Source organism: Cryptotermes secundus, unplaced genomic scaffold (genome assembly GCF_002891405.2).
Source record: "Cryptotermes secundus unplaced genomic scaffold, Csec_1.0 scaffold528, whole genome shotgun sequence".
Classification (NCBI taxonomy): Eukaryota; Metazoa; Arthropoda; class Insecta; order Blattodea; family Kalotermitidae; genus Cryptotermes; species Cryptotermes secundus.
In genome coordinates, this window is record NW_019724748.1 from 1,131,563 (window position 1) to 1,151,990 (window position 20,428).

General features: G+C 42.4%; 1 protein-coding gene across 10 annotated transcripts in view; it reads left to right on the top strand.

Annotated features, from left to right (window-relative positions):
• Positions 1-20,428, top strand: part of LOC111862894 (protein-tyrosine sulfotransferase) — a 193,776-nt gene that overhangs the window by 165,863 nt on the left and 7,485 nt on the right. For 8 of the 10 annotated variants that reach the window (XM_023848690.2, XM_023848695.2, XM_023848691.2 and 5 more), the window contains 4 exons: positions 10,567-10,724; positions 14,670-14,800; positions 15,218-15,326; positions 16,652-16,846. In XM_023848690.2, the coding sequence (XP_023704458.1) occupies positions 10,596-10,724; positions 14,670-14,800; positions 15,218-15,326; positions 16,652-16,846 (564 nt within the window). In that variant the 5' untranslated portion in view covers positions 10,567-10,595. Of the gene's footprint in view, positions 1-10,566; positions 10,725-12,143; positions 12,357-14,638; positions 14,801-15,217; positions 15,327-16,651; positions 16,847-20,428 lie in introns of those variants that run through there. The other 2 variants (XM_023848698.2, XM_023848697.2) reach the window with 2 other exon arrangements.

Here is a 20,428-nt window from a genome sequence, read left to right on the forward strand (position 1 = left end):
TTCCAGTGGCGGAACAGTGCTTACAAGTAGCCCACACCGCTCATGGCAATGTTTCCAAACTACGTGAAGGATTCCGTTGATTCTTGGCGTGACAGGCCGGCGCGGGGACATAGAATGAGAGTGAGGGTGCTGAGGAGAGAGGAAGAGGTTAACACTAGGCTGGGGGAACTTGAATATGAGTAGTTCCATAATTCTGCTGGCCCTCTTGTCGCGGAATATTATGGGGTTGATCAGATCAAGGAGGATGAGGCGGGCCTTGCATTCGACAGGTATGGAAGAGAAGAGAAGAGAAGAGTGGAGTGGAGTGGAGTGGAGTGGAGTGGAGTGGAGCGAAGAAGAGAGGAGAGGAGAAGATAGGAGGGGGGAAGGGAGAGGAGAGGAGTGGAGTGAAGAAGAGAGGAGAGGAGAAGATGGGAGTGGGGAAGGGAGGGGAGAGGAGAGGAATGGAGAGAAGAGAAGAGAAGAGTGGAATGGAGTGGAGTGAAGAAGAGAGGAGTGGGGAGAGAAGAGAAGAGAATTGTAAACTTTTTGCAGGAAAATATAATGGAAAGATAACTATTTGGATGGAATAGGCGTAGGTAGGTGGATAATAGTAAAATGGATGCTAAGGAAACAAGATGGGAGGGTGCAATCTGGATTCATCTGTCTCGAGACTGGAACTAGCGTCAGACCTTTAGGAATACGGAGTCTGTAAAATGCTGGGAATTTATTGACTTACTGAACAACTACTAGCTTCTCTAGAAATATCTTGCTCCGTTGAGTTAGTTGGTTAAGGTATACACTGTGTTCACGTTGCCCGTTAGAACTCCCACAAATTGGTCGGTAGGACCTGAGCTCTCAGATGCGTGCAAACGTGCTGATGTTATTGACGTGGAACTGAACCCAATCACAGCACTCGAGACACTGTTCCGGCGGCAAAGCTGCTAATTTACCTAGTGTAAAGGTATTTGGTTGAACCTGCGGACCACTGCAGATTTGTTTTCTCGATTCTTATGGCCGTGTATCTGTGTTGCAGTCCAGTTGTTCTTATTGCATGAGAGATGAACGCTACCTACGTGTATTTATTTCCTTGGCGATAAATATGTTTCGACGCAAGTTCTTCTAGCGCAACGTGTAAAAGCAGGTTTTCCACGACGGCGACGTGTTCTCGAGTTCTCTGTTTCCTCTGCCATGCCGAGGTGAGTAAGATTGCGCCACAGGCTTCAGACACGACTGCATCTGCTGTTCGCAAAACATGTGTGTATTTTTCTCTATTATTCCAGACATTTATCCGCGCTTATTTCTACACTTTTGAGCTATTTGTGAAACTTTACTAAGGAAACAGGCAAATATACACTTAGACTAACATTATCAAGGTGTATTTCATTTACTCATGCATGACTCCAGTCTTTTCTGTACAGCCTCGGGATGCTCAATGCCGATCTCAGTGGATGCACGGTCTAGGGCATGGACCGTCTTCGCTCGTTCGAACGCTGGGATCGTGGGTTCGGATCCTATTGAGGGCATGAATGTCTGTATTGTGTGCGTTTATTCTGTGTGTATGTAGAGGCCTTGTGACCGGCTGATCCCCCGTCCAAGGAGTCCTATCGACTGTGTATGGGATCAAGAAACTGAAAAAGCGGCCAAGGCCCAACAAAGAGTTGTAGAGCCATAATTGAATTCAATTTCATTCAGTTATTTATTATTTATGTGCCGAGTCAACAGCCAAAAGGCCAATTACAGACACAGCACAGTGCAGATGAATTACATTATGGACAAACACTACATAAAGTCAAAGACTAATTACAGGCAAGCACTGGAGGAAAAGCACATTAATGCAGAGAAGGAAACAAACAAACAAAGTAATAATAATNGTATAATGCAGACCGTAGCCCTACTCTCAAGGAGAGATGTAACCTATATTTCTATAGGCTTACGAACATTCAGTATACTGAATTTTAGCCTATTTTTCTTGTTTTCAAAAAATAAAAGGAGGCTTGTCAGATCACCTTGCTGTCTGTGTGTGTGTCCCCCCAGTCAATAGTGGAATGAGAAGGGACGATCGTTACTAGGCAACGGCTTGGAAAACATGTTCCCTCAAAAACGAATGTACACACAACAATAGAGGAACTGTTGAGCGCGGTGTTTTCTATGCAATCCTTGGCGTATCAAATAATTACTATGTAGTGAAAGGAAAGTAGGCGACTAGTTCTTCCGAGAACTTCTTGTTGTATGTGAAATACACGGCACCAAATACACATGCAAACCGTGGGTACATGTAGAACTGGAAATTCCGTCATACGATTTGGAAAGTTGATCATATTGTCATGTATTTTGGTGTGACTATAGACGGGGTATAGATCGGTGAATGGGTTTATTGACCACCTGTATACACCAATCGGAACTACACTTTACAGATCACTGAAACTCAGAGACTAGTGTCCTCAGTCTCGTATTACAGTCTCCACTAGCCGTTTCCTGGCAACGGCCTCTACCGAGGGAGATTCCTTTAGCTTCCAGCGCTAAGGTGCTCTTATCACAGCCGCCCATGTAGAACTCTTGTTGCCTATCAACCGACGGGGTTCCAGGCTGGCAGCCACTTCACACCAACCTCCTGGTCTTGAGACTTCCAACTGAACAGTCTCACTCAGCAGCCACTTCACACCAATTTCCTGGTCTTGAGACTTCCAACTGAACAGTCTCACTCAGCAGCCACTTCACACCAACCTCCTGGTCTTGAGACTTCCAACTGAACAGTCTCACTCAGCAGCCACTTCACACCAACCTCCTGGTCTTGAGACTTCCAACTGAACAGTCTCACTCAGCAGCCACTTCACACCAACCTCCTGGTCTTGAGACTTCCAACTGAACAGTCTCACTCAGCAGCCACTTCACACCAACCTCCTGGTCTTGAGACTTCCAACTGAACAGTGTCACCCCACTAAGAATAACAAAAAATAATAAACCATGAGAGAACTAGAGTTACTTTACGGCTGCCGGGTTACCGGCAATCAGTTCATCTTGACGACAAGCCCCTTGAGACTCACGACCAGTAATTTCATATCCCAAATGAACAGTTGCTGTTATAGCACAAGGCTTCCTAGATTATTTACCTGGTCTTCCTCTCTGTTGCCTGTCAGGATAGGACCGTGAGTTAGGCCGTGGTAGCTTCCTTGCCCGTCCTTTCCAATTCGATGTTCGGTAATCGTCCCAATATTCGGTGCTGCACAATCTGAGCAACTGAAAGCGTCCTTCGCGGGTAGAGTTCGCCCGCTCGAACTGTGGAATCGTGCGTTCGAATCCCACCCGATGCATGGATTATATTTGTGTTGTCCTGTGTAGGTAGTGGCCTTGACACTGGCTGGCCCCTTCGTGTAAGGAGTCCTGCTGACTGTCTCTAAAATTAAGAGTTTTCGGATTAATTCTGAAGAAGGAGAATAAAGCAATATCAGGAGAAAATAACAGACAGGCTTCAGATCTGTGTGCGCTACGGAAACTAAGATCGGCGAGTAAAAGAGAATCGTGTAGTGGCCGAACTTTATCCCCCCCCCCCTTCAAGCATTAGACGAGCACAACTCGGTCAGTGCAGGTTAAGAATACGTGGATCTATACATCCACTCTCCTATACGTCTTCATGGTGTGGCGCATAATTAGTTAAGCACAACGAACAGTTTACGTTTGTAAATCCAACCTCTGTTGTTGCCTCTGCTTCATGTCGTTGCATGTTCGAATACTGTATCAACACAATTTACATGCTAATTAATTTTCCACATCAATTAGTGGTTTAATGATAATGCCGCGAGTGGATACGCGCTGAAGTGCGCGAATGAGGAGGTGAGTGACTGCGGCTGCCTCGCGGCTTCCTCGTACTCTTACATGACGCTCAGACAAAGGTAACTTTGTCCCGGTGCTTAATGAAGCACCATTCCATGAGAATATATGGGGAAGTGGAGTTACAGCTCCACTGATTCTTAACCTTGGCGTTAGATGGTAGGAACTGGCCACAATGACGCCCCTACCGCAGTACCCACTGGATGTGAGGATGGGTGGGTCCCAGAGGCGGTCTCCACACGGTCGTGAATAGAAAGATTTCTTCCCTCCACCGGGAATCAAACCCCGATTCTACGATCGTCCAACCAATAACCAAGTCACTTTGTGGCCTTCGGATTGGTAGATGCGGATAGACACACACAGATCGACGGATAGGCGGGCAGACATGATGAAGGTAATTAAGGGCATTATCGCAGCGTGCCAAAAAGTACCAAATTGGGATGTCTTCCATTGACACGCCACATATCACAAAATTCGGTAGAGAGCATTTAGGTTTATAATTGAATCACGAGAAGGAACGGACACGCCACATAGCGTCAAAATTCAGTAACTCACGAACTACTTAACTAGCAAGTCATTCGTGCAAGGTATTCCTTGATAAGCTGATAGTGGATTAGCTGGAGAAGATGTTATTTTTTATGAACCTCGAAGTTTCATGAGGCCTGAGTTCGTCACTATGTCATATAGTGAGCCAGCTGAACCCACGCCACATCCTCCTCACACTCTGTTTCTTTCGGACTTGACTAAATATCTTCACCACCCCTGCGTCCAATTCTCTCCTCAGTTTCATGACTTGAACTCTGCATCCGATAACCGGATGTCCAAGCGTGCTCCATGTTCCGCCAGCCTCATCTCCCGTGATTCCGTCACCGTAAATATTCGGTGAAAAGCAGAAATTCTGGAGCTCCAGATATGTTACGTTCTCCTGCCTCTTGCTGCTTCCTCTCTCTTAGGTGCTAATCTTCTTCTCGAGGTCTGCTTCCAGACGCCTTCAATCTGTCGCCTCCACGTCTCGCGCCCTTACAAACCAACGTATAAAATTACAAATCTGTTCCATTTCAATGTGAACCGAGCAGCAGCAAGAACTCCTCACACTTAACGCGCTGTCAACATACTCATGAATTTAACTCTTTCTCTGTTACTGTCGTCCCCAGACATCTTCATTTTTCCGCACTTTAGCAGGCTTTATGAGCGGTCCTTACACTCTTTCTTTTATGCTTGTTACTTAACGACGCCGTCAGTATTAAGACTACACAGCGCCGCTGATAGGATGATCAATACATATGGAGCAGCTGATGGAATGGGAATTGGCACGGAGAACTGACGTACTCGGAGAAAACCTGCCAAATTGCCGCTCTGTCCACTAGAAATCCCATATGACCTGACGGAGACAGGAACAGTTATGGTGTGGCTTACTTAATTACACAAAGCAGATGTCGCAGTTTCTGTATTTCTTGATTGTACGTACGCCCTCGCGCATTCAACCACACGGATCTGACGCTAATGTGCTGTTTCCATTCCAGCCCTCGACTTCCCTGAACATTTTAAACAGACAATGTCTACACGGAATTCTGTATAAGATAAATTCTTCCATGAGCTCTAATTAATTAAGCACCACGCAGTGAAACACATGAGGGAGTGAAGGTGCAGCTCCATCATTAACATAGGCACGACATGGAGGTGAATTATCAGCTTCACGCCCCTACCGCTTTATCCCTTGGGAAAAAGCCTTGCATTGTATAGGAGGTCGAGTAAGCCTCACAGACGGTCTGGACGTTACGGAGAAGAGAGATCTCTTGCCCCGATACGCAGTGAGACGTGGACAGAGCCACAGGTGTTCTTGAAGACAAACATCTGACGAAAGTAGAATGTCTTATTAGCACGGAAATAATAATAATTAATAATAAACTCTGATATACAAGGAAAACAAAGAAAATTACATTTTATGAAAAACCTATTACGCTGAAATCTATACTGATGAACCCCAACAATTTTGTCTCCATACAAAACGTTGCCAGAATAATGCCTAATAACATTTTTATGTAGTGATATGAGTGACAGTCATCGACAATTACTACAACCCCTTTCGTTTAACTCTTTTCGAAAGACAGGTACTTGTTTGAAACTCAGATAATCCAATGTCAAATAAAATTGCCAGATTAGAAACCTGATTAAACTGTGTTTAGATTACTAGCCGGGGAAGTGGTGACACAGTTCTGGTGGAGACATAAATACATTACTTACATAAAACAGTCGCTGAAAAGGAATTCCGTGTAGAAGTCTATAAAGCCTGATATCCTGTACCAGACTTCCAGTCGTACAAATAGATTTATAACTGTATAATATATTTTAATTTAGTTGTTGGGATAGCACGTCGGACTCGTTCGCAGATCGAATCCTTGTCGAGTGCAACTCTTATTGCTCGTGGCTGTAAATATTTCGCAGGTTATTATTATTATTGCGACTGAGCCGATCACCGTGGCCGCGCGGTCTAAGGCACGGGCAGCTTTCACTCACTAGAACGCTGGGATAGTGGGTTCGAATTCCAGCCGAGGCATGGCTGTATGTGTGCGTTTATTCTGTGTTTGTGTTGTTCTATGAGTGGGTAGATGCCTTCCGACGGCCCAAGGTTCAAGGGCTGCAGAGCCATAGAGAAAGAATTTGGGGCTGAAACTGTTCGTTTTAATCATATTTTATAATTACACCTCTTCATAACTAATCAGTATAACATTGACCGTATACGATGCTCTAAGTGAATACGCTACACATGGCTTCTGTGCTGGGTTTGTTTTCGTCCTTTGCTTGTGCATGCTTTACGATATATACGAGTAGCTGGACTTGAGGCTGTTGCGCCAGCACGTAAATATTGAAGGAACAAGTACAGATTGTTGCCTGCGTTAAACTTGACAGATGCAACCTCAAATCCAGTCGGACTGAGCCATTAAGGATCACGAAAAGAAGGGTAAATAAACGAAAACACATCCAACGCAAAATAAACGTAAAGATGTTTAACTTAGCAAGTACATGTACAGCTTCACTTCCCAGAATTTCCATACAAAGCGACACACAGGGCAGTGCACTTCCGTGTTCAACCCCTCCCCCACCAGGAAAGTAAGAAGAAACTGTAAAATCGTGCTTCATAACGGATTGTGTCAGGGTGATGCAGACATGGGGCGCAGAGCGTAGGAAAGCACTTGAACAGAGCCTCGTGACACTTCCAGTCGTTACCAGTGAAATTAATTGCGGTTTCTTACAGCTTTCGTTGCAGTGTCCTCAAGCAAGTCCTGCGACGTACTGTAATTCCTAATGAAGGTTCTGGATTATGTACTTAGCAGCAAGCATAGCCTGACAAATGACCGAACTGATTCCTTAAACAAACAGACAGATATGTGTACATGTATATACACATACATAGGAGCATCACTCTTGGTGCGTGTCATCACATTCTGACACTGGTCTCGACGCCCGAGACCCTTGTAAAGGGATATTTAGTTCCGGGGAAACGAAAAGATCGAATGAGATGCGATCTGACGTGTGGTGCTGGGCGCGATATGCGCCCGCCCTCTCCCGGCAACCAGACGCCGTACATGTTCCAAAATCTGAAGGCAGAATGCTCGAGTTGACCAAACTGACAGTGAATGATGTTTGTAAGTAAGAAACAGGCAAATACTGTTTCATCCTCTGGGTCTGAGATTTGCGTTTCCTCCTATTTCGTGACTCTGCTTTCTTGCAATGAAGATGCTGAGGGTCTGTTTCTTGGATGTGCTGAAAGACTGAGTTCTTATCGCCAATCCTCATTCTTTTTCAACTTCTCTCTAAATCTTGCGAGAAGTCCCAGTAAGTTGTTATTCTCGTTATATTCGGTCGTCGCTGTTTTTTTTCGGAGCTATGTTCATATTCACATTCGGACCTCAGGCTTTATGTGTTTATGTCCAGTTCTGCTGTGTTATGGAGGGTCAATCAACGACCGTTCCTTACCATTTCAAGTCACCTTTCCACATTCTGATCAGTTCCAGAAGCTGTCAAACTTATCTTTCGCTTCTGCAACGTCTACCTTTCCTCCTCGAAATCGCGTAATTCATACAAAAGCTTTGTTGCATGCACTGTTCCCTCTCCACAGACGGGCTGCAACACTTTATGAATGTCAGCCACATTCTTCTGCAATTATACCAAATACATAATGTCGATTCTCTGTTCTAGTAATTCATAACCATTTTTGACAAAAAAAACACATGTTGCGACAAATACAGCACACTGTAACGACAAAACACGACAAATGCTAATGAGTGTTTTGAGCGAACTTGCTGAATCATGTAGCCAAATTATCACTATTGTCAACTGCTGCACAAGCTTTCAGCTTTCAGATGTCTCGATTATATCTGGAGCGGTAGATTATAGGGCAGTGTACTGTACTTTCACAATGGCCAAAGAACGGATTTCCGTCTGTTGTGTTCTACGTAAGAAACACGTATGAAGTCCCCACTCTCTGAAACTTAACGTCTCAGGTTCAGTTTATGCGAACATGGTTCTGTGGCCAGATTCTCAGCCCAGAGAACTGAGTTGGGGAGCGGATACAAACAAACAAGGAGTCCTGTATTACGCACTTTTTGTCAGGTAGTGTAATTACGTAATGTTATTAAGGGTGAAGAGATCTCTTGTGCAAGCAAGAAGGTGGGAAACAGTGTTGAGTGGGAATAGTTGCAGGAAGTGATGAATATTATACAGCACTTGGTAACTGCCGCTCCCGTAACACCAGGCTGCGTACAACGGAACATTTCTCAATTCTAAAATAGTATCTTGTTATAAGGTACAAGAAGAACACCAAGTCCTTCGCCGTTGGCTGCCCACTGCAAAAGATTGAATTGTTGCAGACGAAGAGGCAGAAGTAGGTTGCGAATGCGTTACTTTCGTTGTCATTTCATAGATCCGCTTGTCACTAGTGAGACGCGCAAGGGGACTCTTGCTGAGAGAAGAGGTGTCAAAGGATTCGCAAAGAAGTAGGAAGCTGTCAGGAAACCCGGCAGGAGATGTGGTGTGCTTCACGCTCCTGTCGCTTTATCTCCAGGGATAGAGCTCCCGGTACCCATTGGGTAGGAGGCTGAATGGGGCCCCAGAACTTGTCTGGACTACGTAGAGAGGAGAAAATTGTTGCCCCTCACCGGGACTCGAACTCCGACCCCTCGGCCGTCCAGCCCGTAGCCAGTCGCTATACCGACTACACTATCTCGGCTCCAATGATCTGTTATATGTTCAGTTATTGAAGAAATTATCAAGGCCCGCGAACACAAATTAGTTTTGGAATTAGTTGTGGAATCATATGCACTATGGTTTCATGCACCAAACGAGAAGAAACGCTGTTTAGAACCGGCAAACGTCAAGAAGATGGTTGAATTTGGTTTGACTTGCATGCAGTTTCATGCTTGAAATAGTTTCCCACAGATGCTTTGAAATAAGGAAACAAATTATATCCCCCTGGAAGAGAATTTAGAGAACGGGAAGTGGTGTAACTCCCCGCACCATTGTGGTGTAATTGCCGACGACAAGCCTATCCTCTACCGCCGTTTCACTTTATCTTCTTATTTCAGCGAACCTTTACCAAATTCTTTACTACAATGTAACAGATTTACATTATGCAGCTAATAAGGTGGATACATTGTTGTAAACATCTTATCTCACTAATGTACAACCGTCAATACAATACAGCGTTGTTTAATTAACTTGTTTGCATTAATAGTGCATGATTGTGAAAGCTGTAACCAGGCATTCTGAGTTCGACAGTCGGAGAGCACAAAGGCGTCGGTAGAGGCTCTCTGGCGGACTTCACTATTGACGCCGGAGCCAGTCAGGTAACGCGATTAGAGTCAAAATTTAAATGTGCTCTCGTTAACTCATTCGCGTCAGAGAGCGATCGCTGGCCAGACTGCATAGTGGTACACGTTACAAGTAGGTTGTTTCGAATTCTTTTATGAGAATGGTTAATAATTTAGTATTGAAGAATTTCTTGTGATCGTTGATTGGGACCTGTGCAAATTGCTTTCAGTGACAAGAGTAATTAACATCAAGTTTGTAGTGTTTCCTCCTCGCTACCCTGACTACACGCAAGTTCGTTGGGATTAGCCTCGAGCTCTACAGTTGGGCTACTCTGTAAACAGGAACAGCTGCAAGGAAACGGCGCTCTGAATTTGGTTTCAGCTGCTGGTGACTGCATACGGTCGAAACATGTACTGTGTCAAGTAGTGCTGGCACTGTTCATGTTCACGGTTCTTGATAATTATTTGATCAGAAATCGAATTGCCTTCTGTGCGTGTCATGCGTTCATGTGGCGTCGAAGAAACGTGCGTATATGAATGTTGCGACTTCCTGTATTTGTTTCGTTGTAGAAACGGGTATCACGGATGACAGTACGACTGATGTAGAGGTCAGTTTTCAGACGCGATCTTTGTGCTTGTTGCATCGAACTACTAATCGCGGAGTCTGTTTCCATCCAGTTCGTAGCTGTGGCTTTTCTTTTTGTTTGACTGTGCTGTCAGTATCCGGGTGGAAGGAAGTGCTGAGGCACTGTCTCGATATTTTCCTGCAGGGATGAAGGGACTCAACCAGGGGGGTGGATGTCCCGAATACAAACCGGAAGTCGCGCCGCCCGAGCCTGCCCGTCTTCCAGAAGCTGCTGGCTACAGTCAAGCACTGGTATTCTAGCAAGTTAATATCAACAATTCATGTTCTGCTTGCTGATAATGAAGTTGTATTTTTTTGCAGAAATTCACTAGCCATGAGGTAGAGGTAGTATGGGCCGAGGCGGGCGCAAGTTGGCGCTCTGTCTGACCGTCGCGCTGTTTGCAGCGTGGGCACTTTATCGTCTGCTGACCTCTTGTGCCGTCTGGTACGACCATAGACCCATTATGATGCCCAGAAATGTGAGTACTCGTTACTTTATGAGCAAAAGACTTCTGTTGCACTTTCCTTCTACGTCATCTTCACAAATTAGGCTCTCTGCTCTCTTGCAATACAGAAATTACTTCTGAAACTAGGAATCTGTTAAGACATTTCGTAATACTTAGTATTTTATTTTTGGTTCATTTGACAGCACTGTCGGTAGTTTAGTTTTGTGGCATTGAATTGTCTGATGGTGAGTGAGTAGAGATTTGGAAATGATGTGGAAAGAAACTGCCATGGCCTAATTTGACATGCTATCCCAGAATTTGCGTAGAAGGAGCAAGGGAAACCACCAGGGCAGTCTCCGTCACGACCGAGACTTGCAGTGAGCACCACCCATGTGTAGGTCAGAAGCGCTGCTGCTTGAGCCAACTTTGCTTGGCGGTAGGGCTCGCCTTAAGATTGGCCCATCACTTCACACAGGACAACATTGGCACAAAAGAAACGCAGGCGTATATCCATTGCTCCAGAGGGATTCCAGTCCAGGATCATAGTGCTCGAGTGGTCGAAAACTGCTCCGGTCACTTAGGTGGTTGTACTTTTATCCCACTGATATATCAGACCATAATACTAGATATTTTTGCCTGTGTACCTTGCCAGTTCATTCTGTTGCATTGTGAAGCTCATAACTCATTCAATGGATTTTTATGAAATATGGTACCGAAAGACTATTTTTAAGGTTCTGATATGAATTGGATTGATCTGGTTCAGTGTAGGACGTAGAAGTGACATTTTGTGACTGTTTAATTCCAAAGAAGTGGAAATTTATTAAATGCGTAACTAATAACTACAACTTCTGCTGTTCAGGGTCTAGATTCATCATATTTTTCAGTTATCTGGCGAAGAATCTATGGAATAGAACAGTAATTGAGGCACACGTTTGCAGTTTATTGAACTCTCCGTGTTTCTCATAAATTTGATTTGGAGTGCCGCATTTTCTAGCTCAAAATACTGTCTGTTTGGGAGGGCGTGTCTAACTCTCGAACCATACACTACCTGCTGCATGATCCTGAGACACTTCAGTTCAGTTCCCATTCTCACAAACTGTTCCTGCAAAGTCCTGGTTAATATTATCATTCCATATCTCAGTTTTCCAAGTGGCTGCTTCCAGGAAGTTTACTCGCCAAATTCCTTGCATATGTCTAGTCCATTAAGTCTTGATCCATCCAAATGAAGCTTGTGACTGTATGCATCACGAAGTACCTCAGTTTGCAATATACTTTTTAAATTCATCAGGGACTCCCATGTTTCCTAATATCACTCTTCATCGCCTTTTACGCCTTTCATACAGTCTTCTCATTCCCGCTTTTAAAACAGAGAATGTAGTTAAATTTTTATCCTTCAGATGGCACAGTTTCGCAAACACAGCTGCCATCTGTGAAACTACATAAAAATTACTATAGCGTGCGATCAATGTAAAATAAGCATGGTGTAAAATAAAACAAGAAAATAAAGCAATTTTACTATTAACTCAGATATATGTTTAGACAGTTTGTCTTGGGAGAATGGGACAAGGAATAAGAACATACCTATAAGCTGCCTACTGATGCCAAATCTGAATCTGTATCTCTACGTGAAACACTTTTAACGCTCCTCCAAGACCAATTAAAAAGGTTAGCTTTGTGATTACATGCAAATTTACATTTGAAGGTATCTGGTTTGATTTTCAGCCATCAGAATGTTCGTATAGTTTCAAAAATGCCTACAACAGGCCTCACTACATCATCTTTCATTCCTTATGATCTTGAAATCTCCTATTGAATGCTACATATATAACCTTACCAATCAATATAATCAATATAGCGTTGTTAATTAATTAAATAGTCATGAACTGGATTATTAGCCGGATGATTGCAACTGACGACTGTAATGCAATACTTGTTAGAAGTAATAAGGCGTACCTTTGCAGGTTTATATAAAATGAAAATTCCTGCATCACTGTCAATTTGTACTGAATGTAAAGCAACTATCCTTTCCAAACTGATTAGTATTTTCACTTCCAGTTACGTCAAAGGGTAAAGGAAAAGAGAAGTTAAAGGTAGAAGGTGCCACTAGACAAATGTCATGTAGTTTAGAACAAAATACTAGCATCACAGAGCACTAAATATGACAAGGGATACTGGTGGTACATCAAGAAATTTTTAATGTGCACCCTTTTTAGGGTTCAAAAAGAGCAGAGTGGCTGAAATCAGAATTTGTATGAAATATTAGGTTGAATGAATTTTATGTGAGGTCTGCCTAGTTTAATAACCAGACTTACATATTGTAATTAGAAATATTATTCCGGTATATAAACACTAGCCAATGTAGCAGTCGTAACACATGAATACAGGTGAATGTAAAGAAGTCAGGTATCTGATAATTGGCTTAATAGGCAAAAAAATGTTGTAAGACACAATGAATGTATGGCTGGTCCATTCTACCTATTGTGGTGACAGAATAAAATAAAGAGATTACTTATTACCAAATGCACATCACCATGGCATAGTTTCAAGAGAGTGAACACTCAGGAAGAAATTCTAATTTCTCTTAGTTTGTCATTTTGCACTTTAAAGGACATCAGAGAGTTCTGTAGTGGTGTTTCTTTAGAACTACTGAACTTGGAATATTGCAGAAGCTGACAGAATCATCTCTTTCCTGCAAATTAGTTTGTCTCAGGCTCTGTGAACTATAGAGAAGCCCTACTAATTACAGGTTACTGCCTGTATGTTATGGTACTTTATTATTATTCTAATTCTCAAAGCATGAATTTAATGATTTTGGGACTGTCTTAATTAAATGAATTGAAGTTTCTCTGTCATATTCTCCTGAAATATTTACAAGGAAGGAAGCTGTGTTTTTGTGGCAAATTTAGACTGTTCAAAACTGATGCATATGTTGGTAATTTCTGGTTTAAAAAACATGTTTTGGAATCTGGCCCTGCTTCATCATCAGTTAAAAATACTTTCACATGCATGAGTGACTACAGACGGGGTTTGGATTGGTAATTGGATTTATTGACCACATATATATTGTAACTACAGCACTCTATAATTTACTACAGCACACACTAAGTCTTTTCAGTCTACTGTGCCTTCATCAGTTGTTGCTCGGCAATAACTTCCAACAGTGGACGTTCCCCTTGCACTGAGTCCCGAACTATCCCCATGCTTCAGCTACCAGCTTCTTACAGCAACAGCTCACAATGACTGAACTGCAGTTCTCTAACTCAGTAACCAACTCACTTCACTCCACTGTACTCGGCTGCAGTGCACTCACTAACTTCCAGGCTGACAGCCATCTCATACTAACCAGCTACACTTCTGATTGACTCCAACTCAGCTGACTATAACACCTCAGCATGGACCGCTTAGAAAACATGGCAACATGTTTGTCTGCAGAGCTGCTGTATATTTGCTTTTGTTTTTTATTGCTAGTGGGATGGGACTAAGTCCCTTGTACTGTGGCCACTTCTGGCCTATTGTACTAGCCCCAGATGATAGATGAGGGTGATTGTGGAGCAATTGGTGGAACGAAGATTGGCAGGGGAAACCAAAGTGCTTGGAGAAAACCTGCCCCAGTGCCACTTTGCCCACCACAAATCCCACTTGACCAGACCCGGGTTTGAACCCGGGCTGCTGCAGTGGGAAGCCAGCGACTGACAACGTGAGCTATGGCGCGGCCTGTGTATATTTGCTTAGTGTGCGTTATTTATAGAGCCATTGCTTAACTGGGTCTACAGGCTACAATATGATACCTACTTTGCTGGGTTTCATATTTCCGCAACAGAGCCACCTTACAAAATGTTTGTTTTTACTCAAAAAAGGTATGAAGAGAAGTGTCAAACATATGTATCAGTTTAATAACACACCTTCATCACAGATCTTTGGACTTATCATACATGTTCCATTTTCAGCAGTTAATCTGAAATAAACCATACATTTCAGACATACATCTTGGGAGAGAACAGGAAGGTATACCCATATGATAGGTATATGCCACTCATCTTCATTGGTGGAGTGCCCCGCTCTGGCACGACCCTCATGCGAGCCATGCTTGATGCACACCCGGAAGTCAGGTGAGTAGTGACACATTTTGTGGGATCAAGGAAACTGTTGTTGACATCTTTAGATAAATGCCCACTCATCTCATGGACTGACTGAATTAGGTATTTTTATTGAAAGAATATGTGGATTTTGTCCAAGAATGATACAGAGGAACAGTGAAACCATTTAATCAAATGTCTTGAAAATGACAGTGTTGGACTCAACAGTGAATGAGGTGATTACAAAGCCTAAGAAACTTAACATGAAGTTCTCCATATTAAGCAATTATCGTGACATAACTTTTCATTAAATGAACAGACTTTTCAGAGACTTGCCTTAAAATGAAATCATTATCATTGGAATCTAAGAAGCCAACACTGTGCAAATATAGAATTTATGAGTAATACAGATGTATTATAGCACCATTTTAATAATCCTCCTCTACACAGATGTGGCCAGGAGACACGTGTTATTCCTCGAATTCTTCAGATGAGGTCTCACTGGCTCAAGTCACAGAAAGAAAGTGTTCGATTAGAAGAAGCAGGCCTATCAAAGGAGGTAGGTAATGATTCAACAGGTCGCTGATATATGGCTTTTTTAAGTTTGGTAATTGAACCGTAAATTTGTTTAGAGATAATAATGAACTCAAGGAGTGGTGCAACATAAATTGGAAGTGTTTCAAACAAACTGCAGTGTGTGATTCATATCAGTCTGTCAAAAGACAACCTAGTACCCAAACACGCTACAATATCTTCTCCTTATTTTATTGTGGACAAGTTCCTCTATTAAAGCTTCTGTCTCCTTCTAACTAACTCTTAGGAACCAAATTCTCTTTGAGAAGCCACCAGTCGCTCAGCTACTTGCAAATTTCCCAACATTTTATGGAAGCCAAAGGTTCATTACTGTGTTCACAAGAGCCTCCCACTGATCCCTGTCCTCTCCCAGGTTAATTCAGTCCATATCACTTGTAAGTGTCTTCCCATTGGTGAACTTACGCCACGTGTTGGTCACTACTTGTGACTGTCTTATGCCCGACTTGATTGTGTGTCTCTCCATCAGGAGATGTCCAAATAAATTTGTGAGCGTTACAATCTGGGAACATTGTACTCTTGACAATTAGATTTTTGGATGTGGAAAAGTTTACTATTGTAACTCCATTATCATTTCCAATTTCGTGGAAACTCTCATTTCCAGTTTTTGGTCTGAAAATATCTTCTGTACCTACTTTGGCATTGAAATCTCCTAACAGAATTGTTATGTGGTGCTTAGGGAATTTTTATCACATAATCTCATACACTATCATTACTATTTTGTTATGTTATTAAAGTTATTCTCTGATTCCCATAATGTCCAATTTAGTACTTCATAATGTCAGTAGATCAGTGAAGGTCGCAGTGGGAGAGCCAGTTTTTATGGCTCACCCCTCATGCTCACACTCATAATCATAGTACTTCATAATTTACTGCTGGTTTGTTAATATTTTTGTGTAATAATACAGCATTTATGCATGTAGGAATAGTACACAAATAAAGTGACTCTTGCAGGAATAAATATAAGACTGACATTACTACATGAAGGGTTAATCTAGGATGATATTCTCTGGCTGGATCCTGAATGACCATAACCCTTACCTTTTATAAAGCTTTTAAGTTTGTGATGAGGAAGTACCAGATTCACATTGTTTCAGAGCCCATAGTACATTCTTCTAGTGATCCTCTGTCATTTTTGTCATTATACTCGTATGTCATCCTGTCATCGTCATGTTCTCTCAAGTAAATATTACCAAAATGTGACAGAGTTAGGCAGAATGCGTCACTGCCAAATGCCTCCAGCATTAAGAAACAAACTGAAATTTATTCACTTCCATTCACATCTGATTATAGGTATTGGATTCAGCCATTGCTGCTTTCTGTCTGGAAGTGATAGCAAGGCATGGAGATCCAGCGCCACGGCTGTGCAACAAAGATCCTCTCACATTTAAGTCTGCATCTTACCTCTCTGAGCTTTTCCCCCAAGCCAAGTTTATTTTTATGTTACGAGATGGCCGTGCCACTGTGCATTCCATCATATCCAGAAAGGTGAGGAGTACAATCTAGTATGAATTTTTTGTATCTCTTGGCACTACATACTCTTAAATTTTTCAGTTTTCTTTTCTTTTTTTTATTGTATATTGCCCTCTTAATCAATTCAATGTAAAGTACATCTTATGTTCTGGGGACTTGGTAATCTTCTTATGTTTTGTTTGGGAGTGGCCAGCTTTGATAGATGGAGTATAAAGTATGTCTTTGAAGTAAGGGACCAATGTGCTGATATTATGAATATTTGAAGATTGACTTTTATAGTAGAATACAAGGTGCTATCGGTAAGTCCTCGGACTGTTACTGTTGTAATTGGCTCGGTGAAAGGAGATGAAAGGCGAGCCCAAGGTCACACTTCCACAAGCCTTCCTTCAGTCTGCCACATGACACTGCACTGTGAAAATGCTTTCTTTTTACAAGAGTGCTTTTTTGACTTTGTGTTTCATTTTGTCTGTGATGGATGTCAAAATCAAGCAACCTGTCTTCATCAAGTTTTGCATTACGCTCAGCAAATCCGCTGCCAAAACCCTTGAAATGCTTTGTGAAGCTTTTGAAGAACATTCTTTAAGCTGGACAGCGGTTTTTGAATGATATTCATGTTTCAAGGCTGGTTGAGTGTCCGTTGAAGATAATGAACGTTCAGGACGATCAAGCACCAGCAAAACGACAGAAAATGTTAAAATTTTGAGAACTCATCCATGAAGACCATCATCAAATAATCCGTGAGCTCTCAGACACCATTGGGATCTGTTGCAGGGTTTGCTGGGAGATTTTAACAGAAAATCTGAACATGTACCGCGTTGCCACGAAGTTTGTTTGCTGTCTTTTGACAAATGACCAAAAGCAGCGGCGCATAAATGTATGTCTTGCGGTAAGAGAGAAGGCTAACAAGGACCCAGCTTGTATCTCTAGGATCACAGTGGGTGACAAAAGTTGGATTTACGGTTATGATCCAGAAAGAAAGCAACAATTGTTGCAGTGGAAGAGCCCACAGTCAGCAAGAGCAAAAAAAAAAGGTGCTGCAGGTTCCGGAGTTCAACAAAGAGCATACTCATTGTCTTTTTTGATGTGAAAGGGATTGTTTCTGTGAATTTGTTCCTCTTAACACTACGGTCAACTTTGATGTTTACTGTAATGTTCTGAGAAGCTTGAGAGAAAATGTGCAAATAAAAAGACTGAAAATTTTGCTCAACCACAGCGGGCTTCTTCATCACGACAATGTGCCGCCCACACTTCCCTGAAAACCACAGAGTTTGTGACTAGCAACAACATGGTTATCATTCCCCATCCTCCCTACTTGCTGGACTTTGCCCCCCGTGACTTCGCTTTGTTTCCCAAATTGAAAATGAAACTGAAGGGACGACATTTTGAAACAGTGTCTGACATCCAGAGGGAATCACAAGCGGTACTCAACCGTATTAAGGAAAATTACTTCCACGGTGCTTTTGAAGCATCAAAAAACAACAGGAGATGGCAGGCAAAATTGAGTAAGTTAAACCAGCATTTCTTTTTTGACGTCCAGGAAATTTCTGATAGCACCTCATATGTCTTATGGAAATGCAGTCATGCTGAAGGTGAAAATAGAGCTTCCAGCATAAGAGACTTTTGAGGTCTTTGATGCTGGAAGTGGGATGCAAGTACATTATAGTATAATTCACCATTGAAGTCATCGTGGTTTACTTTGTGGTCCAGAGATAAGGGCTAGCTCTATCAGTTGGGCCCATCTGAGTATGTTTTACCTAAAGGTGGAGACTGAATGCAGTTTCTGAAATGTTGCGTTTTAAAATATAAACAGGTCTTTGTTTTTAGATAAAAACAGGACGATGGATAATGTCCAGAAACATGATACAGGGTTAGCCTAAAAGAAATAGACACTTTCAAAGTTTTACAGAAAGAAGAGTTTTAATAGCATGGCTGAGATACTTACATGGTTGGAAAAATACGCCCTGAAGTTTACATGGGTAAGTTACAAGTGTTCTATATGTGACCCTTTTGTAACACGACAAATATCAATGCGATAGTCTTGTTCTTCCCAAACGCTTCTCAGCATGTCCACGTCAGCAGTCGCAGCAGCTATTGTGATGCATTGTTTAAGATTGTCCACACTTGTGGGGAGTGGAGGAACATAAAACTCTGTCCTTTATGTAGCCCCATAAGAAGTAGTCACAGGGTGTTAAATCCAGACTTCTTGGTGGCCAACATGTAAGAGCCATGTTCTGGGTGGTTGGACGTCCAATCCAATGCTGAGGCAATTTTTCGTCCAGGTAATTTCTAACCAGTGGTATCTCCACCTTGTCGTGGTGGTGGGGTTTGAGAGCTCCTGAGACCCTGAGAGCTATGCTGACGGTAGCGTAGCTACTGGTAGGGCCACCCATGCTGGACAGGTCAAGGTGTAGGAGCCAGACAGAGAGGGATACCCTGGTCCTCCAGGTTGGGGGTTGGGCATGAGGCCAATAACCTCACACCATAAAAACTAAATTGTTCAGAAATCCGAGGAAAGAGTAGCCAGATGGACCTATTCAAGACGACCTGGAAAATGTTTAAAGGATTTGAGAATTGGATCTTGGAATGTATTATCTCTTTACAGAGCTGGAGCACTAAAAATGCTACCTGAACAACTTGATAGCTGTAAACTACATATCACTGCTATACAAGAACTGAGATGGTTGGGTAAAGGAGTCAGGGAAAAGAGGGATCATGTTGTATTCTATAGCTGTCAGAAGAAGAGTCACATGTTTGGAACAGGTTTTATTGTTTATAAAAAAAGGAAGCATCTTATTTTAGACTTCCAGGCGAAATCTCACAGAACATGTAGGCTACGAATTAAGGGAAAATTTTTAACTATAGCCTTATTTGTGTACATGCCCCAACTGTACATAAAAATGATGAGGAAAGAGACTCTTTTTATGATGAATTGGATGAAATATATGGCGAATGTCCGAAAAGGGAGTGTAAAATAATCATAGGGGACATGAATGCTAAAGTGGGGAATGCGAATGTGTATAGATCGGTTATTGGAAAACATGGCCTACATAACAAGTCAAACGATAATGGGATGAGATTAATAAATTTTGCTTCCTCAAGGAACATGGTAGTAGGTAGTACAATGTTTAATCACAAGGATATACTAAGGGCGTTCCATATATAATGCCTCCTATTTTTTTCAAAGAAAACTACAACAGATACAGAAATCATAATAATGCAGTTAAATAGAGCAAGATTTCATCTACTTACAGCTATTTTTCCACATAATCACCACCATTCGTTATGCACTTTTGCCATTGATGAACAAGGGCCTGTATGCTGCACCTGTAAAAGTCTGTGCCAGCAGAGGCTAGCCACTTTCTTACAGCTGCAATGACAGCATTGTTGTCTGGAAAATGTTGCCCACGTAGTCTGTCTTTCTTAGGCCCAAAGAGATGGAAGTCTGAAGGTGCTAAATCGGGGCTATAAGGTGGATGTGGTAGGACAGTCCAGCCAAACTTTGCAATGTGCGCGGTGGTCGCCAAACTGGTATGGGGTCTAGCGTTATCGTGTTGCAAGCGAAAGGTTGTCTGCTTCTCTGGCCTGACTCGGGAAATA